Source organism: Onychomys torridus, chromosome 7, assembly GCF_903995425.1.
Source record: "Onychomys torridus chromosome 7, mOncTor1.1, whole genome shotgun sequence".
Classification (NCBI taxonomy): Eukaryota; Metazoa; Chordata; class Mammalia; order Rodentia; family Cricetidae; genus Onychomys; species Onychomys torridus.
The window spans coordinates 11,265,688-11,289,305 of NC_050449.1; the positions used below are offsets into that span (position 1 = coordinate 11,265,688).

At 41.9% G+C, this 23,618-nt stretch overlaps 1 protein-coding gene and 1 long non-coding RNA gene across 5 annotated transcripts in view; one reads left to right on the top strand and one right to left on the bottom strand.

Annotated features, from left to right (window-relative positions):
- Positions 1-8,054: 8,054 nt before the first annotated feature.
- The window catches only part of Deup1 (deuterosome assembly protein 1), a 50,326-nt gene continuing 34,762 nt past the window's right edge, over positions 8,055-23,618 (bottom strand). For all 4 annotated transcript variants that reach the window (XM_036193697.1, XM_036193699.1, XM_036193698.1 and 1 more), the window contains 3 exons: positions 21,496-21,692; positions 10,524-10,638; positions 8,055-8,231 (listed from right to left, as the gene is read on the bottom strand). In XM_036193697.1, coding sequence (XP_036049590.1) covers positions 8,055-8,231; positions 10,524-10,638; positions 21,496-21,692 — 489 coding nt within the window. The remainder of the gene's footprint in view (positions 8,232-10,523; positions 10,639-21,495; positions 21,693-23,618) is intronic.
- Positions 11,688-21,829, top strand: LOC118587697. Its single transcript, XR_004945463.1, has 3 exons — positions 11,688-11,737; positions 12,165-12,245; positions 21,073-21,829. It is a non-coding gene; the product is annotated as an uncharacterized LOC118587697 (long non-coding RNA).

The window sequence follows — 23,618 nt, forward strand, 5'->3', positions numbered from 1 at the left end:
TCTGAGGTAATGTCTATGTTTGGTACTGAGGTGTCTTTCTTATATGCAGCAGAAGGAAGGATCCTATTTTCAGACCCATTTCCTGTTATTCCGTGTCTTTTTATTGGGGAATTGAGTCCATTGATATTGAGCAATATTAATGACCAATGGTTGTTAATTCCTGTTATTTTGGTGTTGGTGGTATTGGTGGTGTTGGTGATAGGTGTGTGTGTGTGTGTGTGTGTGTGTGTGTGTGTGTGTGTGTGTGCGCATGTTTTTCTTCTTGGGTTATGCTGGTGTGAGATTATTTATTGCTTGTGTTTTCATGGGTGTAATTAATATTCTTGGGTTAGAGTTTTCCTTCTAGTACCTTTTGTAGGGCTGGATTTGTGGATGGATATTGGTTAAATTTGACTTTGTCATGAAATACCTAATTTTCTCCATCTATGGTGATTGGAAGTTTTACTGGGTATTGATAAGTTTTAGGCTTTTGATTTGGTTGCAACAAACCAAATCAGACCAAATTAGGAAAAGCCCAGGTTTAATGGGTGAAGTGTCCCAGGCGATTCCTGTTCCCAGGTGATTCCCACCCCGCAGAGAGGAGACAGGGAAGGGACCAGAAGAACCATGAGTCTGTTTTGGGGAGATGCTGCTTGTATATCTCCTGTGGGAGTCATCCTGAGCCTTTCTGGGGTGGAGCAGTGTTTGGTGGGCTTTGAAGGGGTGGGTTTAGGGAAGAGCTGTATTTGGCGGGCTCTGAAGGAGTGGGTTTGGGGAGGAGCTCTGTGAGGTGGAGCTCCCACCTAAACAGGTGTAGTAGTCTGGGTTGTCACTCATGGTCTAAGAGACTGCAGCACATCTGTCCAGGCCTTTTTGGCTTTTAGAGTCTCCACTGAGAAGTCAGGTGTAATTCTAATAGGTGCCTTTATATGTTTCTTGGCCTTTTCCCTTTGCATCTTTTAGTATTCTTTTTTGTTCTATATGTTTAGTGTTTTGATTATTATGTGGTGGTGGGACGCTTTCTGGTCTGCTCTATCTGTAAGGTTCTTGTACCTTTATAGACATACTCTTCTTTAGATTAGGAAAATTTTCTTCCGTGATTTTGTTAAATATATTCTTTGGGTTTTTGAGCTAGGAATATTCTCCTTCCTTTATGCCTATTATTCTTAGGTTTTGTCTTTTTATAGTGTCCCAGACTTCCCTGATGTTTTGTATTAGGAATTTTTTAGACTTAACATTTTCTTTGACCAATGAATCTATTTCTTCTATCATATCGTCAACGTCTGAGATTCTTTCTTCCATCTCCCGTATTCTATTGGTGATACATGCGTCTATAGTATCTGATCATTTACCCAGATTTTCCATTTCCAGAATTCCCTCGGTCTTTGTTTTCTTTATTGCTTCTATTTCCATTTTCTGGTCTTGAACAGTTTCCTTTAGCTGATTTTTTCCCCTTGGCTTTCTTGGCATTCTTTAAGGGATTTATTGATTTCCTCCAGTATTTGTCTTTTCTTCAGTTTCTGTAAGGAATTTTTTTTCATTTTGTCTCTAAGGACATATATCTATTATCTTCAGAAAGTTGGTTTTAAGGTTGTTTTCTTGTGCTTCAGCTGTACTGGATTCTTTAGGTCTTGCTGGGCTTTGGTGATGCCATGTTGTTCTTTATGTTGTTGATTGTGTTCTTACACTGGCTTTAGGCATTTGGGATGATTATAGGTCTAGGTATTGATTTCCTGCATTTATCTTTGTTGGATGGGTGTTTTGTTCCTTGGTTTCTCTGGTCTTCTGGCCTATGTGGCCAGGGGTTCTGGTGACTATGAGTTTTTAGATCCAGTAGATTGTCTCCAATAGGGATTTTGCAGCCTCCAAGACCTCTGGAGTTTTGGGTGCCAAAATTGCCTCTGCAGTTTCAAGTACCTGTGTGGCCTCTGGGATTCTGGGTACCTGCTTGGCCTCTGAGATTGCTAGTACAGCTTGGCCCCCAGTACAGCAAAAGTTTTCTGCCAAAGTTGTGGGCTGGAATCTGGAGCTCAAGGCAAGGGGGTTCACTCTGGGGCTGTTGGGTGGGCTTTAAGGGGTACTAGTGGGCGGTGGGTGATGTCTTAATTATGGTCCCTAGGACTAGCCTGGCTTCCTGTAAAGGAGCAAGAGGTATGGGCTGGGATATGGAACCCAGGGAAGGGGTCCTGCTGGGGGATGTTGGGCTGGCTTTAAGGAGTGTTGGGGGTGTGTGTGTATGAGTGTGGAGGAGGGGGTCTAAAATTTTATGTATATTATTTTTCGAGACAGGGTTTCTCTGTGAAGTTTTGGTGCCTGTAATGGATCTCGTTCTGTAGACCAGGCTAGCCTTGAACTCACAAAGATCTGCCTGGCTCTGTCTCCCAAGTACTGGGATTAAAGGTGTGTGCCACCACCACCTGGCTAAAATTATATATATATATATTTGGAGCTGAGGATTGAACCCCGGGCCTTGTGCTTGCTAGGCAACTGCTCTCAACTAAGCTAAATCCCCAACCCCTAAAATTATATTTTTAATTAGCTTACAAAGTCCGAGTTTCCATAAGGTCTTTCATACTGATTTATGGTTTTGTTTTAAGGACTTGGTACATTTCAAGTTGGTTTTCTGATAACCATTTGTGTTTGTTGTTTTGGTAATTTATACCCCCCCCCTTTTTAAATTTGTCAGTCTGGCTATAGATTAGTTTATTGATTTGTTTTTCAGAGATAGCTCTGAGTTTTCTCCACTGTTTCTGCTTTGCTTATCACTGCTCCTGTGCTTCACTGTCTCCAACTTGTTTTGTGGCTTTTTTTTTTTTTTTTTTTTTTTATTTTTGGACTTTATGCTCCTAGATTCTGCAGATTTGAGTCTTATCCTGTTTGCTAATATATGCATTTAGTGACTAAATTTCCCTCTTAGCACTGCTTAAGCCTGCTTGTGAAGGAGACTCTCAAAGTGGAAAGGTGGCTAGCCTATCAAAGCCTCAGGTTTCACAGTGGCTAGCCTATCAAAGCCTCAGGTTTCACAGTGGCTAGCCTATCAAAGCCTCAGGTTTCACAGTGGCTAGCCTATCAAAGCCTCAGCTGTCTAGTGGCTAGCCTATCAAAGCCTCAGCTGTCTAGTGGCTAGCCTATCAAAGCCTCAGCTGTCTGTGGTCTTGTCTTTCCTTAGTGAGGGAGGGGTTTTGCTGAAGTTTTTTGGTTTGATACATTGCCAGGGATGTATCAAACTCCAGTTCAGGGATATGAAAGGGTGTTGGTTTGCTGGGCCTGCCCCAACAGTGTGCCATAGACTGGTGGCTCAAACAGCTGGAATGCATTGTCTCTCAGGCCTAAAGGCTGAACATCTGAAATCAGGATGTTGACTGGATGTGTTCCTGCTGAGTGCTGTGAGGAAGAATCTGGGTTCAGGCCTCCTTCCTAGCTGCCTGTGGTTTGCTGTCAATCTTTGGCATTCCTTGACTGGTAGGAGCAGGACCTTGGTTTCTGCCTTTGTCCCCAGTGTGCACCCGTGCCTCTGGAGCTGTGAAGGGTGAACTTCTGGTGTTTACAAGTCATCTGGTCTAAGTAGCTACAGTAGCCTAAACAGACTAAGACAGCAGGTCATCACACTTGAAGGAACACAAATCAATAAGTGAGAAGCTTAATTACCCGTTATCTGTGGTGTGTGTGCAGGCTTGCACAGGCCACAGTTTGCCTGTGGAGGTCAGAGGAGACCTTCCTGGAGTCTGAGCTCTCCTTGCACCTGTCTGTGGCTCTGAGGAGTGGAGCCTGGTTGCCAGGCTCCTGCAGCATGTACTTTAACTGTTCAGCCATCTTACCAGCCCATTAATTACTTTATGTGAAGCAAAGTAAGTTCTCACTCTTGTTAAGATACAAACAAGACAAAACATGGTTTAGAGAAAGCTGATATTAAATGGAGTGCTGAAGTGGTAATTTAACTCGAGTCTGCTCATGGGTTGATGCACTGGTGCATGGAGGCTGGGCTTCAGGACATACTCTCCCACTCTCCTCACAGCTGACGTATGAGAATGCTGTATCCTACCTAGATCTTGGTTATCCTGAGGAGACTCAAGTGGTCCAGGACTTAGGACTCAGTGAAGGTATGTTTAAACTTTCTGACCATTTCTGTTTTTTTTAGGGGTGTATAGGCTGTAGACAAGATCAGATGGGTTCAGGGTGGTTGGCCATGGGCCCCATTTCTAAGTAAACAATTTATTCCCATCTTTTAAGGAGAATACTGACACGCCTTTTTTTCTACGTTTACTGGGGGCTTTGGTCCTTTTTGTTTTTGTTGTGCAGTTCAGAATTCACCTCAAGTCTCAACGCATGTTAGACCAATGTTCTCTGTTCATTGAACCCAGCCTAGAAACTAGTCAATAACAGAAGAGTACCCCAAATCCTATGGCTTTCCTCACAAGAGGCTTTTGTGGGCACATTAAGGGCATGGAACTCTCTGATGTTTCGACTGTCTCTGTTCCCTATCTGCCTGCTTAGAGGAAGGGATATTGTGATGAAAGCCAGGGGTCCAAAGTCCATGCTCTTCCTGCTTACCACAGCATAGTTTGTTTTGTTTTGCAAATGTATGTGTGTGGTGATATATTGTCCACCCCAATACACAGTATATGTATCCTAATAAATTTATCTGGGGATCAAAGGACAGAGCCAGCCATTAGATTAGACATAGAGGCCAGACAGTGGTGGCACACACCTTTAATCCCAGCACTTGAGATCTCATGTCTTTGCTTGGGAAGGACACACACCTTTAATCATAGGAAGTGATGGCAGGAAGCAGAAAGGTATATAAGGTGTGAGGACCAGGAACTAGAGGCTTTTAAGCAGTTCAGCTGAGATCCCTTCTGGGTGAGGACTCGGAGTCTTTCCGTCTAAAGAAACAGGATCAGCTGAGGAGTTGGGGAGGTGAGGTTAGCTGTGACTTGTTCTGTTTTTCCGACCTTTCAGTTTTTACCCCAATATCTGGCTCCAGGTTTTCAATTAATAAGACCTTTTAAAATTTGTGTTACAGTATACATATGGATGTGTGTGTACCTGTGTGTGTGCAGAGGCCAGAGGGTGATATCAGGTGTCCTGCTCTGTCACTCTCCACCCTAATCCTCTTCAGACAGGGTCTCTCAGTGAATCTGGAGCTGGGATAGCAGCCAGAAAGCCCTGGTGATCCCCCTGTTTCTGTCCACACAGCATGGGGTTTGCAGGTGTATATGGCCATGCCCTGTCTTTTTACATCAGTCTTGGATCTGAACTCAGGTCCTCATGATTAAGCAACAAATTCTCTTTCTCACTGAGGCACAAATTCTTTTTTGTTTATTATTTATTTTTTATTATATTTGTGTTTTAATTTTACATATCAGCCATGGGTTCCCCGTCCTCCCCCTCCCACCCCCACCTTCCCCCCAGCCCCTCCCCTCCATTCCCATCTCCTCCAGGGCCAAGACTCCCCTGGGGATTCAGCTCAACCTGGTAGACTCAGTACAGGCAGGTCCAGTTCCCTCCTTCCAGGCTTAGCAGAGTGTCCCCACATAAGCCCCAGGTTCCAAACAGCAAGCTCATGCACTAAGGACAGGTCCTGGTCCCACAGCCTGGGTGCCTCCCAAACAGTTCAAGCTCTTCAATTGTCTCACTTATCCAGAGGGCCTGATCCAGTTGGGGGCTCTACAGCTTTTGGTTCAGAGTTCATGTGTTTCCATTAGTTTGGCTATTTGTCCCCAGACTCAGAAAGACAAACATGGTATGTACTTACTCATAGTAGGATACTAGATGTAAAACAAAGATGACTAGACTGCTACACAACTCCAGGGAGGCTACCTAAAAAACAGGACCCTAAGAAAGACACAGGGATTACCCAATGACAGAGAAATGGATGAGATCTATATGAACAACCTGGATGACAGTGGGAGTAATGAAGGGCAAGGTTTGAGGGAAAGAGAGCTTTGGGGAGCAGGAGATCCCAGCTGGATCAAGAACAGAAAGGGAGAACAAGGAATAACAGACCATGATAAATGAAGACCACATGAGAACAGGAAGAAGCAAAGTGCTAGAGAGGTCCTGAGAAATCCACAATTATCCATCCACTGTAGACTACTGGCAATGGTCAAGAGAAAGCCTGATCTGACCTAGTCTGGTGATCAAATGGCCAAACACCCTAATGGTCATGCTGGAACTCTCATCCAATAACTGATGGAAGTGGATACAGAGATCCTTGGCCAGACCCCAGGTGGAGCTCCAGGAGTCCACTTGTTGAGAAAGAGGAGGGACTGTAAGAGTGTGAATTGTTGAGACCAAGATTGGAAAAGCACAGGGACACATAGCTAACATCAAATTCTTAAGTTTAAATGGTGCTGTGGTGTGTTTGTGTGTGTGTGGGCACACGCGTGTGGTGGCTAAAGGTCAATCTCAGGTGTCACTCCTCTGGTATCTTCTACCTTACTTTTTGAACTAGAGTTTCTCATTGGCATGGATCTCCCTGGTTAGACTAAGCTAGCTGACCAGTGAATGGGGGATCTGCCTGTCTCCGCCTCTCAAGCACTGGGTTACAAGTGCAGCCACCACACTTGGCTTCTTTAGACGGGTTTTAGGGACCCAGTTCAGATCCTGTGTGTATAAAGCAAGCACAGTACCTACTGAGCTGGCTTCCCAGCCCCTTAGAAGGGATTTTGTACCATAAATGTATCTCCCCTCAAATTTATATGTTGAATTCCCAACCTTCAATGAAATGCATCAGGAGCAGGCGGGGCGGGGGAAGCTTTGGGAAGGCATCGCCCATATGAGGGTGGAGCCTCATAAAGGTAATGGATTATCATCCTTATGAGACCTGAGAGAAATTGTTTTTCTCACCTCATGTGCGAATACAGCAATAAAATGGCTGTCTCCAAGTCAGAAACTGGGCTGTCATCTAATCTAATCAGCCGGTTCCTGGATCTGGGACTTTGCAGCCTCCCCAAACTGTGAGAAATCCTGTTGAAGCCACACAGCCTGTGGGACTTTCAAAGTAGCTTAACTTCCATGGAAATCTTTTGAAATGCCAGAAGCTGTAGAGTCACAGACAGTGATGCTTCACAAAGTAGATACCATTTTGTATAGTTCACTTGAAAAAGACACTTGTTATCCACGGACACAGGGCTTCTCTTTCGGTATGTTGACACTATTTCTTTAAAAGGAACGAAAACTACAAGAGCTGTAGTCCTTCCTTCCTTGAAGTTCTTCACAACTCTGTGTGCTCTGATACAGATGTTCAGGGGTGTGTGTGTGTGTGTGTGTGTGTGTGTGTGTGTTCCACTTTTAAAGAACAAGACATCAGATTATCATTTTGTATGTTTGTTATGTGAATTTCCTTGTTCATTTTCTTGCTATTACTGCTGTAGAAACTGGACACTTGTAAAGCAACTGAATTTCGCATTCCTTTATTGTATTACAAATAGGGATGATTACAAAGGAGACAGAGGAAACTGGTGCTCTATGTTTGCTGTGTCTCAGTGGCAGCATGGCTCTCTGGCTGTGCGCAGTGTACTTTCAGGATCCTGTTTGATGTTAAGGCAGAGACACTACAAAAGTGAATGCAGAAACAGCAAAGACATATCCTTGTGCTTCTAAAGCAAATCTTAGGGTGTTTACATAGTCCAGTGTATCTATCTAAACACCTTTCACTTTTAGAAGTTCTTGAGCTTTTGTGCCCAGCACAGACTGGCTGCACTCAGTTTCCTTACATTTGGAGTTGAGCGCTTCCCTTTCTTGCTGCCTGTTACACAGGAAATGGGACTTTAGCATACATGATTAAAATCAGAAATAATTCATTTTTATTCCCAAACTATTCCTTAGACAGGAAAGAAACCCTTTGGGGCTAGTCATGCTTATTCTATCCTAACAGAACAATTAGTATGTGAAATGCAGAAACAAGCAGCTTTATGGAACAAATGCTGTTTTCTAGCTGCCTTACAGAAAAGTGATTTACTTGTGGAGACTGAACCAGATTTCTGTTTCATGAGCCTGCTTTGCAAGGGTTTTGCTGGAGCTTTCCCCCTTTCTTCCTTTTGGAGAGGAAGCAAATAGAAAAGGTGCAGAGCTCATATGTGTCTGTTCTGCTTGAACTTGGTGTATTTGTTAAGCGTGAACTCGGTGTGTCTCTGCAGCTCGTCGATGTGTGTGTTGAGCAGCTTCTCAAGCTCCTTGGCCCGTCTCTCTTCTTCCATCAGGAAGCGTTGTGTAGCCAGGGAAGCTGGGAAGGATACATCTGGTGGAGACTGAAGAGAGGGAGGCAAGTAAGGTGTGGCCAGTGCAGAGCCTTAAGTCATAGCATGCACCTTCCCTGTCATGTGAGGCATGGTCAATACAGAGCCTTAAGTCACAGGCATGCATCTCCCTGTCATGTGAGGTGTGACCAATGCAGAGCCGTAAGTCATAGGCATGCACCTGCCTGTCAGTCAACCCTGCAGCATTGACAAAGTACCCAGTTTTGAGCAGAGTCCTCCTCCCCTTGCAATGTAGTCCCTGCTAATGAAGCCCTCAAGGATTTGAGACATCTCAGCTCCACACATTAAAGAGCTCTAGAAATGAAAACTGCAGTGACCAGCTGCAAATTCAGGGTAGACCTAAGTACCAGGGAACCCAGGCAGAACACATTTTGCTGACTCGCAATGCAGGTAATCAGAACTCAGGTAAAGTCCCGGATCTGGAGTGAAGATGTAGCAGATTGGGTAAAGATGATTCATTTGGAAACAGAAATCAAGCTAGGTTTGAGGAGGAGCTGAATGCCTAGGGGAGTTAGGCAGGGGGAGGCTGGCCCAGGACATCCTGCTGGAGGTGTGTGTGTGTGTGTGTGTGTGTGTGTGTGTGTGTGTATGTGTGTGTGATGAAACTAGTGCTGCAGTACTCCCTCACTAGTCCTCCCCACTAGTCCAGATCACAGCAGGTGATGGCAGAGGCCTTGCAGCCATGTCCAAGGGTTAAATCCCAACTGTACCTTCTGCACTGGGTGCAGCCTCTCCACCAGTCTAAGGAAACAGCCTTGGACATTCAGTGTCTGATGCTGGTGGGTCAGGCACACTTGTTCTATATATCCAGGGCAAAGATGATTAGAAGCAGTTGTTGTTACATGGGATGGACACTGTTAACACAAGGTTTGCCCCAGCCTCTGCTAATGAAGTGTCGTAGTGAATTCCAATGGACTTTGCCCATCTGGACACCCAAAAGACCATGCCTGTGTACTAACACAAGTGTCAAGTTAGAGAAACTGAGGAACCCAAGGCTTGAAAATTTGCACACACTCCAGGGGTGGAAACAAAGCCCCACAAAAGACTCAGGGGCTTGGCATGCTTTTAGGTTGTGTGGGGCAAGCAAAGATATCCATGTAGAGCATAAGTTAATTAGTGTACTGGAGTTCTGTGCTTTTGGATAGAGCAACCTGATGCCATTACCAAGCAGCACAGAAGGCTGGCAAACCTAGAAAAAGGAGAGTTCCATAGTGGGTTCAGGATAGGTTAGAAATCCTGCCACTGGGGTCAGATGAATGGTAAATCCTGTTCTAGAAAAAAATCTCCAGCAGGGAGAATGCATTTCATAAGCCTCAGAGGGAAAGTCATGTTGCAGATGTTTAAGACCAGAGTGAGGCTGTGTCTCCTACAGCAGAACCTGCATACTCCTTAGACTACTCCTTCCTGTGAGCCCAGGATGACACAGAGCAGCTAGCAGATGGACAATGTTACCTGTCCCATTTTCTGTCCTTGGCAACCTCAGAGGATATTATGTATGGACCCAGTGGCAGAGTAGCCCTCTCATTGAGAGCTCCTGAGCTTGCTTCTGTTGACTCTTGGGCCAGCTGAGCCCAGGAGGTGTTCCACCCCTCGCTGACACTAAGCAGCCTCTTGGTTGCAGCTAGACCTCACTGGGTCCCTTGCACTTTGGAGAGGGCAGAGTCTTCTCCTCCCTGGAAGTGATCTGCATTTCTGGGCTGACCCTTTCTGCCTCAGGGCATTAGCACTTAAATCGATGTTCTCTGGGATGACTCAGCACATGGCCATGTTCAGTTTATACATGCTACTATATGTTAAAAGTCTATCTGGGCCTGGTGGTTCATGCCTGCAATCCCAGTACCTGAGGCAGGAGGATGGCTGCAAGTTCAAAACCAGGCTGGGCTGCCTGGTGAATTCTAGGTCAGCCTGAGCCCAAGTCAGATCCTGTCTCTAATGAAAACAAAACACACAAAAAACTAAAAAGTATAGCCAGGATTCTTTTCCTTCTAGAGATAGGTGTGGTCAAATGGTCTGTAGAGAGCACCCTGCAGTCTTATTTCAGAAGTAGTGCCACACCTTTAATCTCAGCACTCTGGAAGCAGAGGCAAGTGGATCTCTGAGACCAGCCTGGTCTACATAGTGAGCTTCTGGCTAGCCAGGGCTACACAGAGAAACCTCACCTCAAAACAACAAAACAAACACAAGGAAAAGAAGTGGCATTTTAAGCTCTTCTGCCCTTCCCTGTATTGGTCTCAGTATTGAATAATCTACCCTTAAAGGAAAACTCAGCTTCCAGAAACTCACCAGAGGGAAGACTTCATCGTCACTAACCAAGGAGCTTATCATTTCTTTGGTCTGAAATGGCAAAGGTGGTATCGGTGGTGTTGGGCATCTGTTCAGCTCACAGTCTTGGCTAATTCTAAAAGAGAAGAAATGGATGTCAGTAGTCTTCCTAAGTATCCTAGTTTTTTTCCCCTATTGCTGTGATGAAACACCATGACCAAGGCAACTTATAAAAGAAAGTGTTTCATCTGGCTTATGGTTTCAAAGGGTTGGAGTTCATAATGGCAACATGAAAGAAGAGCTGAGAGCTCACATCTTGATCTAAGACCACCAAACAAAGAGCTAAGTGGTAATGGCATGAGTCTTCCGAATCTCAAAGCTCTCTCCTCTCCGTGACATACCTCTTCTAGCAAGGCTGTACCTCTGAACCCTTCCCAAACAGTTCCACCAACTGGGGACCAAGTATTCCAATCTGTGAGGCCACTCTCATTCCAACAACCCACCAAAGGCCATGTGTGTTGTAGCTGCAGGTTTTGATTTCCTTGATGTTCAGCTAAGGAGAATCAGTTGAATGAATGAGTTTGCATATTTCTTTGAAAAAAAATTTTTTTTTAATAATCTCAACTTCCCTTTAAAAGCTTGGAATGCAGAATTATGAAACAGAAAATACAAAGATTGCTAGGACAGTCTACTGTCCTGTAGTCTTAGCCTTCCTAATTCTGTTGTGCTTTTATATTTCTAGGCCAAATAAAGAACTGAAGCAAATCTGACAGAAATCTGAACACTGAACACCACTGCCACAGGGGAAACGTTTGAGTTCTCTGCTCACTTCACAGGCTTTCGTAACGAGTCGTGCTTTGGGGATGTGGTACCACGTCTCTGTACTAACAACTCCCTTCGGATTCACTAACACACAGTTTGCTTCCCACTGGTGCACTCCCAGGCATCTCAGGCACTTGTTCTCTGACTTCCCTCTCACTTATGAGAAAGGGTTCTCAGGACAAGGGCGGGTCAATGCATGCAGAACACAGAGAGCACGATGCCTGCTGCATCTCAACACCCAGTGAGGATCAGATGCCATCTTGATGCTTATTTGATCTTCAGAAACAAGGTGAATATCACCACAGATGAAGAAACTAAAATGTAAAGTTAAATTATTTACCCATTCATTTTCTTTTCTGTTTTTTCTTTCTGGTCCTGGCAAACTGAGCCCAGATTCTTGCAAAGACTGCTAGGTGAGTCTCCTACCACTGAGCTACATTCTAGTTCTGTTTATTTATTTTTTTTTAATCTGAGACAGGGTCTCCCCAGGCTCTCCATGAACTTGAAGTCCTCTTTGCCTCCGTGCCCACCTTCCCCTGATGCCTCAGCCCCCACTAAGTGTGGGATTATATCCTCTGAGTCACCAGTCCAACTTCAATCATTTATTTTAATTGTATAAATTTTTTTCTTTTACTTTTGAGATTACAATATAACTACATCATAATCCTTCCCTTTTCTCCCCCAAGCCCTCTTATGTACCTCTCCTTATTCTTTCAAATTCATGGTCTCTTTTTTCATTGTTACATGCATATATATATATATATATATATATATATATATATATATATATATATTCCTAAATACAAACAGCTCAATCTGTCTAATGTTACTTTACTTTAGATTCCAAAGAAGGGAAGCAATGGACAGTCCTACACAGCCATGAACCACATCAACAAGCAGAATGGCACTGTAACCCTAAAGGTATGGCAGTGCCTTGGTGATAACAGCTCTCTAACTGGACTTAAGATACACTCAACAAGAGGATAATCATGGTTGATACTAGAAACCCAACCAACTACCCAAGGCTAGTGAAATCATGGATCTTGGAGAAGAACCCATAATTTTACTAAACCAGTGTAGTTTCAGCTACATTTAAACATTTGTCCCTGTACCCATATAAGCATAGTCCTCATCCCTCAGGAAGGAAACTTCTCTTTGCAACAGAGAGAAGCCATTACAGAAAATCATAACTAATCAAAATGTAGAGTTGTGGAGCCCAGCCCCAGTAGATATATCTCTAGTACAGCTCCTGTACCTAAGGCTCAGAGAACATTGCAGAAGATAGAGCAGAAAGATTGTCCGAGCCAGAGGATCGAGTTTGCTGTATGACTGTCCCTCCTAGGAATGTCAGAAATTACACCCAGAAAGTTTCACCATTGTGACTGCCCAAATGTGAACTGAACAAGGCCAACACCAATGGACATACCAAGGTGGATGGAAAAAATCCTATGGCGCCTCAACTCTGCACAAAGAACTATAGGCAACTAAGGAAGGCTGAGAGGGAGAAATAGTCTTCCTCAGGGAAGAGTACACCAATTGGTTATCTAGTACCAAATGGTCAACCCTGTTGTGGGGGCCCACAGAGGCTTCCTAGTGACAACTTACTCAGGGTCAGATAATCTGAGCTTGTTTTACCCAGCAGGGCTGTGTAAGGGGATGATTTGGCCACAGGTGTGTTTACCAAGTGTTTGGAAGGATATACACTTGGCTGTACAGCATGCTTTGATCTTGCGAGGGGGAAATCTTTTGCCTTCCCCCTTGGCGTATTATAAAAAGCCCTTTTCAATAAAGGACGAGGCTGTTGGGTATTGACACAGGCCCTCCTGAAGCTATCCTGAGTCTCTGTTTATCTTTCCATCTGATATTTCCTTATTCCTCTCTCCTCCACCTAAGAACCCTTCAAAAGGTGGGACTGGATTCCCACAACTGTAAAAACAATTGTTTACTTTTAAAATGAGAATAAATTGCTAGGAACTGGTAACTTTGAATTGAAGTCCAAGTTTTCCTGAAATTGAACCCCACAACAACAGTGCAAAGCACACTATGAAATGTATTGTTTATGCTAAAATATTGGGTGGAAGATGTAAGTAAAAAAAAAAAGCCCACTTATCAGCTTAGCAAATAATGGAACAAAACAACATACATTAAAATTGGACCAAAGACTATCCCACCTGGCCTGTCTGACTAAATAAATGTCTTTCCTGAAAGTGGGGCTTAAGTTTAATCAAATCATCAAAGACCATGAAAACATAAAAATCTCTTTAAATGAAAGCTATTTATCCTTACTAATAACCCAGATTTCCCACAGGTGTTGACCATTTTCAAAGCAATGTTTTGATACAATTTAAAAACCCACACTGTATTTTTTCTGTTCTCATCCCAAGCCCAGTCCATGTAGACTTGATTCTTATGCAAACTTCTTCAAGTCTGTGCATATAAATGACACGAAGTATCGTGCTGGGTGCCTGCAGATCAGCGTAAAGAAACAAATGTTTCTCAGTTTTACTTATCTTGAGATAAATCTTTCCCCCCATTATCCCACACCATAATTACCATGGAAACAGAAGAGCAAATTAAATGGAAATAACATGGTTTATAATGTGAACAATAGATGAAACATCTCACAGTTCGAACTAAGCAGTAACAATCGTATAATACACCCATGTATCATCCATCTCTGGCCTGAGCCTAGTGTCTACACTTCCAGGTGGAAAAAAAAAAAAAAGACAATTATAGAGGTGATCTGAGAAGTGTGTGTGTGTGTGTGTGTGTGTGTCTTGCAATCTCAGTTGTGCAGAGATTTTATACAAAGTATTATTTTTTCTAAATTATCTAAGTAATTATCCCAATTATCCATTTTGCTGTGAATGCATAGAGATGGCTTTATGGTGTTAATTACTAAGATTTATATAGGAACATTTTTTATATTATAAGATCAATAAAATATTGAGATTGAAGGAAAAACTATATTATTAAGTAAAGTGCTTTGCCTTAAATCATCTTTACAGCTGAAAGCCCTTCTAGGACATAGCTATTCAAATACTTCATAAAACTACCTTACACAAAATGCTGCACATATCAACTTAAAAAGGGCTTTAAAATTATTGCAGAAGGCTTTTGATATCCACTCACAAGTCCCACTGTGCAATTAGCTTTCCCATAGGCCCTGCTCCAGGGCTGCTAAGTATGGCAGGCTCTTCTGCTTGGAGTGTGAGATCCTGTCTAAAGTGTGAAGGCCTTTGATGTGTGGCCCATCCCACTTTTCCAGGTCCTCCTTCTGGACTATGGGATAATGTCCTAGCCAGGGACAAGAACCCACCACCTATTGCTCACCTCCCCAGCCTCACCTTCTCACACTCTACAGAAGCTCCCCATTCTGTGGCCTGCATTGTCCAGGCCTGGACCCTTTATTCTGCTGTGTTCCACTTCTTACTGGTTAATACCACAGTACAGAATTTCATAACTTATTTTTGGCTTCTAGATTCATCACTTGACAAGGGACCTTGCAAGAAGCAATGACAAACCTGCCAACTGTGTGGCCTTTTCCTGTTGGACACTAACTTTATTAGCTAGACATGAAGTCATCTTAATGATTAATGTTTCCAATTACTGATGTCTTCTTGGTTCATGATATAAGAATTTAAACCATGAAAATCATGTTTTAAAAGATTATTTATTTTCACGTGTATGTGCCTGTGTGGGCTTACTTGTATGCAGGTACTGGTGGAGAGCAGAGGAAGTCAAATCCCCTGAAACTGGAGTTGCAGGAGGTTGTGAGACACCTGATGTGGTTGCTGGGAACTGAACTCAGGTCCTCAGAAGAGTAGTAAGTGCTCTTAACCACTGAACCGTCTCTCCAGCTCCTGTGACTTCACTTTTAAGTGTATATTCTCATATAAAGACAAGCTCCATTTATTACAAAATTGGTTTGTCATAAAATTAGTTATATATTAACAGTTCTAGATCCCGGTACTTTAAACCAGCTTGTAAGTTCTCCCATAACTTCAAAACACTTTTTTAAAGAATGCTACAGAGCATCTTCACTAAATTCCATTAAAGCTCATAAAAAGTTTTAAGTGATGAATAGATTATTATTCTAGAAACTCAATGCTTTGGATCACCTGAAAATGCTTCAGATTTCAAGTGAGCTAATATCACTTCAGATAGGGATGAAAGACAAAAGTTAGGAATGAACAACAGATTGTCTAAATCACAGACTGCTCGAATCTTCCTCACTTACAAGGGAGCATTTCCTTAAACTGCGTCCTTGAGGTTTTATGAAGCAATTTTATTTTCCCTTCTCCAAATAGTTTAACTTACTGATATGTAAAGATGACTTGGGTATTTTCTGGCTAACTTACACTAGAAACACACCCTACATGCACAGACCCACATACATACATATATACACATATAAACTATATATATAATACATATACACATATGCATACATATACACACATACACAACATGCATATACATACAGATACTTATACACCACACATACACATAACTATACACATTCATATACATATATACACATATATACACATACTACACATACTCATATGCACACATACACCATACATATTTATACACACATATACACACATGTGCATATGTAAACACACACATCCATGTAAATGCACACATATGTGTATATGGATTTTGCTTCTTGACTCCCGGAGCTGGGCTGTGAGGAAAGGCTTCCTCTTCCACTGCTGGTTTCAGCAGTGAGCTACCTGCTTTCTGGTTCTCCACTGCTGAGCTCACAGTGTCCCTGCATCTCAACAACTCTTCCCTATAATGGGTTTTACATGGCAATACTTTATTCAGACTATTTGAAATGCTGTTTCTTTTCAAAACCAGGTCACTGAAGAACATTGAAATCAGACAAGGCATTAAAACAAATTTAATGAAACTTTCAGCAAATGGAGCTGGCAGGGCACGGCTCTGCAGTAGGAGCAGTTGTCCAGACTGCTTATTAAGATAATCTCCCGTGGAGCCTTTTACTCCCTCCTGCCTCCGTCTCCCACTGTCTTATTTTTGTTGGGCACTTTTAATACATGCTGCACTGCCTGACAAAGTAAGATTAAAGGCCAAGAAAAAATATTTTTAAAATAACAAACTGCAGAGTAATGGCACAACACATCACCTGCTGCTACCAGAGTTGCTCTAGGACTGAGGTGAGGAGCTGGGAGCTCAGGGCCCCAGTGACTCCCTGACATCAGCCAGCAGTGGGCCAACCCCTCCCAGCATCTTGGGCCTCTGTGGAGACTGGAAGTAGTGACATGCTTTGTGAGGTTCTTATTCTAGATTAGAAAGTGACCTCTTAGAACAGATTTTCAGTTCTACCAGGTGATCAACATGTGTTCAGCCATCAGAGGATAGGCTTTTACCCACAATGCTTCCACTGAAGTCCCCATCATTGTGTCATACCATGGCACTCCTTCCATGGTACCACCACCACCACCACCACAGCACCTTCACTACGACACTCCCACCATAGCATTCTCACCACAGTACCCCCACCATCACACCCACACTACAGCACCCCCACCATGGCATCCTCATCATGGCATCCCCACTAGGACACCTCCACTATGACACTCACACCTTGGCACTCCCAACTCTGGCACCACCACCACAGTACTCATACCCTGGCACCCTTACTATAGTGCCCCCACTGTAGTACCACCATGGTACCACCTGTTGTGGAATAATCTTTTTGTACACTGTGAAGAAATGTCACTAGGATTGGTTTAATAAGAAACTAAATGGCCAATAGCTAGGCAGGATTTTTGGGGCAGGGAGAATGCTGGAAAGAAGGGTGGAGTTGCCAGATAGACCGAGAAAAAGTAGTATGGACAGTATAGAGTAAAGGTAATAAAGCCGTGAGACAAAAAGTAGATTGATTTAAAAAAATGGGCTAATTTAAGTTGTAAGAACTAGTTAGTAACAAGGCTAAGCTATTGGCCAATCTTTTATAATAATAATTAATATTAATGATAATAATTTTATAATTAACAAATAGCACCCAACATTCAGCCACATATATTTACATAAGACCTGAGAAAACTTTAAAAAGAAGATTCTAAACACACACAAAAATGAGCCAGCTGTGGCTTCCTAGTCTTGTGTCCCTCATGCCGGCCATGGTAGACACGTCTCCCAGCAGCTGCCTGAATGCTTGAGACACCATTGTGCCATGAGCTAAGCTGCATGGCAGGCTTAAGGTTTTGCTCATGTAGAGAGAAAAGGTTACCATATTCAGTAAAGCAGGTTCAGATGGAAAAAAATCTCTAAACAGGTTACAGTGTGTTTAACAATGTGTCTAGGCTTAAGAAAAAATAGGTATAAACAGTCATAGAAAAAAATAGTTTAAAAATAATAAAGTCTTGAAAGAGAGTAAAGTAATAAAAAAAATTAAGTCATGTAAGGATGGGAAATACACAAGGAGTGTTGATCCTATATGATGTCATTAACTTTGAATTTATTAAATGCTAATGTACAAAAAACAATAGCTGCAGAGGGACATTGGATTATGGAAACTGCTAAATTAAACCAACCTATATATTTTCAAAATGTCTTAATTTCAAAATGGAAGTCTGTCAATGTGTTGTATTGGGAGAGAGGTTATGCTTTTGTTTCCAGAGGAAATTGAAAGGCTGTGGATTCCTTTTAGGTTAATAGAGATTATATTTGACCAGGGGACATCTCCTGAGTATCTTGGCTACAGACATGGGGTAAGAAGCCAAAAAGACTACAGGACAGGTGACATGTAAGCTGATCTCTTGACATGGGAACAGCTCTGATATGAGATGAGACATGATAAATCTTGTTGGCTACAGAGTCCTCATGATTTATTATATGCCATCCTTTCATATGGCATGGATAAAGATTTATATTACAGTTTGATTATGTAGTCCAAATGGACTTAGAAAGTTGACAGATATCTTTTACCTGCTGAAACATAAAACAAAAAATTATCTTTAGTTGACTTGTGGACATGGCATATTCCATACTTGTGTTAATACTGATATGTACATTACCTTTGAAAGTTTAGGTGTTTTCAGAGCAAGGGGACCAGACACCAATGAAAATGGGTGGTCCAGATGATGCAGCCTCTTAGAATGCCTCTGTTGCAGTTTCCTCAGAGTTAGGCATCCAGAACAGCTTCAAGGCTGCTGGCTGAGATGGTCCAGCCTCACACACTACTCCAGGTAGGACTTAAAATGAGCTGAGCACTTTCCCACTGCACAGAGACTGGACAACAAATAATAAAGCTAACTCTCCCACGACCTGACCATTATCCCAATTTTCTCAGGGTCTCCTAAAGATTTCAGCACCCCCAGACAACAGAAAGCAGTCTAGAGAACACAATGCCCACATTCCAAAGAGGTAGGCTTGATGGCTTTTGGTCATTCAATGGGTTGTAGATATTTGTCATCATTTAGGGGGGATGGTTACAAGTTGTTATCTTTTATGGTTGGGAAAAAAGCTAAAAAAGGAGTTAGATTCACGGATCCATTTCTGAAGGAAAAAAGGGATATATAGTATAAAAATGATGAGCTAAAAGGGTAGATTGTTGAGTCTAATTTTGAACAATCACTAGTCTCAATTATTTTACATTGGTATGGATTTTTATATATTGATACAAATTTAAGGTTATTGTTGTTAGAATAGATGTTTCTACTCTTATTTAAGGTATTGTACCTATGAAGCTCATTTAATAATGCAATGTAAGTTTCTAGTCCTTGAAAGTTATTATTATAAGCTATTTAGGATAATAAATAAATGAAGGTTAATAGTAACCTATAACAATCAAACTTGTAGTCATGTTAGGTGTTTTCAAAGTTAGAGATATGTTTTAGGTAGTCTTCAAACACTTTGAAGACCCACAGAATATGGCATTTAAAATGTTTTGTTAATATAGGGCTTTTTATGACAATGAAACATGTATGCTCCTGGTAGCACCAATTTAATTCAGAGAAGATGGTGGGCATCAAAGAAACTCCATGTGGAATTTGCTTTCAATGTGGCAAAACTAGCCATTTGGGCAAGAAACTGCTCTTGTCTTGACTGCTGACAATATGCTGTACAAACTGTACAAACAGGACACAAAGGAAAAAGACTGTAGAACTTTTCCACGATGAGGTGGGGGTGTCTTTCAAAATTTCTGCTTCAGGGTTGGGGATTTAGCTCAGTGGTAGAGCACTTGCCTAGCAAGTGCAAGGCCCTGGGTTCAGTCCTCAGCTCTGAAAAAAAAAAGACACAATATCAAAATTTCTGCTTCATAAAAACTGCCAGACATTCTTTGGGACACACAGGAAAGTGACTGCTGAACTTTGCCAAAACAAGGCAGGACAGTCCTTCAGAATTCCTGCTTCATAAAAAAAGTCTGTCAGATATTCTAGGCCAATATGTAGGCTGAAGATGGATGCCCCAACATTACAAAGGAACCTTGGGTGACTGTCCAGGCAGCCAGATGCTTCTCATTTCTATAGGTTTGGAAGTGGCTTGCACTGCACTTCCTGTTTACTCAGATAATATTATATCCTTCTGGGGTCTTTGATGGAGTTGAAGACTAGGTAGTTATAGTTACAGTTTTCCTTAGGTATGATAGAAAGTAAATTAGGTACAGAGCTTTGGACTCACCAAGATAGAATAAGTATAAAGTATTTTTTCCAAATATGCCAAATACAAATGGACTGAACATTGTAAATGAAATTCTTATCTGATAGTTGTTCTTATTGTATATAGTTTTACTATGTTAGAGTTAAAAGCCTTTACTTTTTATTTAGACAAAAAGGGGGAAATGTGGAATAATCCTTTTGTACACTATGAAGAAATGGCACTTGGATTTGTTTAATAAAAAGCTAAATGGCCAATAGCTGGGCAGGATTTTGGGGGCAGAGAGGATGCTGGGAAGAAGGGCAGAGTCGCCAGCCAGATGGAGAGGAAGCATCATGGACAGTACAGAATAAAGGAAATAAATCCACAAGACAAAAAACAGGTTGATAAAAATGGGTACCTATGGGACTGAGGTAGTGAAGGGAGAGCACTGCTCTAGAGCTTGGGAGTGTTAAGCAGACTTTACACACACACACCCCGTTTTGGTCTGTTCCATAGGTTTTGTTTAGCTATCAAGATGAGCCTGGCATTACCTTCTCCAAACCTCAGGGTCAGCTACAATTCTAGTCACCAAAATAAACATTTTAGTCACCATGAATTATTACAGAGGTATTAATGATATAAAGACAATTTACTAATAATAATATTAGTGATTAGTGACCAACATTAATACAACTACACATATTACACAGATTCTCTCATACAATCTCCACTAATACCCAACACACAAGAAACCATGAAGGCATCCATGCTAAGAATCTCAAGCTTCTGAGGACATGTTGAGTTGCAGTGTGGTCTGGACTTTCTTAATCACCATGAAAGGCTTATGTCAGGGAAGTTTGGTGAAGGCAACATGCCATAGCCCTTCTCAGAAACCCATGGTGTAAACTAACGTCTTCATGGCTCTGAGAAGTTCTGTGGAAAAAGAATTGCTTTGCTGAGCATTTTGTAAGATTGAGGAAACAGTGATCAGCCTCCAGAGACATTTCTGACTCCATAAATCCTTTGTGAAAATTGAGTTAATTAGCATGTTTCGTTGTTAACATTGACTTAGGATGTGAAATGGACAGTGGGTATTGACCTTCCATGCCCTCTACTCTCTTGCTATCCCTAGGGCCCTTGTGAGGATGTGATCACCAGTTGGTCACCATGGCAAGAATGACAACACGAAGTGGCTCTACCATGGAAGGACGGACAGAAATGATGCTTTGCCTTGATACCTACTGGAGTAGATCTAGTTTTCTCTGTTCTCAGAACATTAAAAAGACTACTAGTTTATTTGTACAGGATGTCTTCTTGCACAAGTGTTTTGAAGCAACTAGCAAACAAAAATCCCCAGGAACTCTCTGCCCAGCTCACCATTATATTTGGACAGCTATTGCCAGTGTGTACTTCTTATGAAATAGTGTGCCCAGACTCCTGTGTTATCACTACCAGATAAAATATAAACACCTGAAGAAGCCATCATTTTATATTACTTATGAATTTCCCCCAAGGCATTTCTAAATGTCTGCTCTTGATGGTCAAGCCAGCATACCTGTCTCCACTGGTCTCCATCTTCAGCTGGCTCTGGTAGGCATATGCTTCTGCTTCATCATAGCTGCTCTGATTAGGCCATGCTGCTTTCCCGTTGACATGGAGCTTTGCAAGATCGCTTCGGAGCCTTTCATTCTCATATTCCAGTTTGTTAATTGATGTGTACCGTGAATGCGCCTTGTCAGTGAAGTCCACATTCTAGGGAGTAAAACAAATCCCCACTGAATGACCTCACACATGACATGTGTTTTCCACATGTTTGGACTCATAACTTGGGAAGGCCTTTTCATTTGAGCTAGGTGACATGGTTTTTGTGAACTCTTTGTTCCCCTGGAACATTTTAGATATAAATTATTATTATTAATAAATTAATTAAAATGTACTTTAAAAGACTTTTAATGGCTGCATTAAAGAGGTGTAAAATTTATTTAATCACTCCTGTTCTTCAAAATTGAGTCTGTTTCAAAATCATCAATGGCGCTGTGACTTGCTCATACACAGATTTTCCCTGGCACCCCTTTAGAACGTGAGAATCAACTGAGTGTGTCTTGGAGGACCTCACTGGGGAGTGCTAACCCCTCTCATTGCTCTCAGACATTCGGCTGGAGCGATGGCTCAGAGGTTGTGAGCACTTGCTGCTCGTCCTAAGGACCAGCATTCAGTTCCCAGCACCCACACTGGGCATCTCACAATCTCCTATAACTGCAACTCCAGGGGATCTGATGCCCTTTGGTTTCCAAGGGCTGTGAACATATGAGGCACACACACACACACACACACACAAATAATAAATCCTGAAGAGAATCTCATAAATTCCCACCAACAATAGACTAGTGGTCTTATTTATTACACTCAGAATTGAATTATTAGTATTTGTTAGATTTGCTAATGGTAAATAAACAGCCATCTTTTTCACTGAAGTTGAATATGTTTTCCTGTTCTTTTGGCAGTTTTCACTCTGTGTGTTCTCAGTTGCTTCTTGTATTCTTTGGTCATTTTCCCACTGAGGAATTTCTGCTTACTAATATTGGAATATATTTTAACAGTAGAGGCCGCAATCCAATGTTTCTCCATTGGATTGGTGAAAGTATGGTGTGTGTGGTTTTTAAAAAGATTTTTTTTTTCTGAGACAGGGTTTCTCTGTGTAGCTTTGTGCTTTTCCTGGAACTCACTTGGTAGCCCAGGCTGGCCTCGAACTCACAGAGATCCGCCTGGCTCTGCCTCCCAGCGTTGGGATTAAAGGCATGCACCACCAACGCCTGGCTTAAAAAGATATTTTTAAAGTTTTAATTGTGGTATGTGGCATGTTTTATCTGGAAAGGGACTTTGAGTTTTGTTGTTTTAATTTAGTGAAACATCATCTTTCCCTTGCGCCTTCCTCCTTGCCTCACATCCAATTTTCTTTTTTTAAAAAGAGATGTTAAATATTTACTTCTACTTTCTTCTATTTGTTTTACAATTTCATTGTTCCACATTCAATTCTTTATCTTATTTTGAGTTAATTTTGCTATAAAAGTAGAGGAGACAGTAAAAATAATAAATTCTTCCAATTATTCAAATCACATATTGATTAAATTATCATGTCCACTGCTAGGTGATGTAACAAATTACATGGTGAACCTATGAGGACTGGGATTGGAATCTGGACTGTTTTGCTGCACTGATCTTGCAGTTGAAATAGAGCCAACCCTGCACATTTGGAGCAATGTCGTTTCATAGTAGAGATTTGCTACATCGTATATTAATGTACCACCCCCAGAATGTAAAGCAAAATATATTTAAATTACAAAATGAATGGCTTAAAAGAGGCTTAGAGATTTCTCAGGCTGCTTTAATTAAACACTGTAGGAAATTTCCAGGGCAGGTGAGTGAGTGTGAGTGCATGCACTCTTCTTTTCTCAAAGCTTTGTAGGATAGACTCTATTCTCACACACAGCAAGATCCACCTCCATCCTTCCAGTCCTGTAAGTTGACTGTCCCAACCTGCATTGTGGCTGATGGGACAACAGTTCTCTGGGGTCGGAAGGGCAATACCTTAGCACAAAATGCTTGGCTTGAGAAACCCCTTGCTTTTGAAGCTCCAAACATTTGGAATTCAAGGCCTAGAAAACTAAATGATTGGAG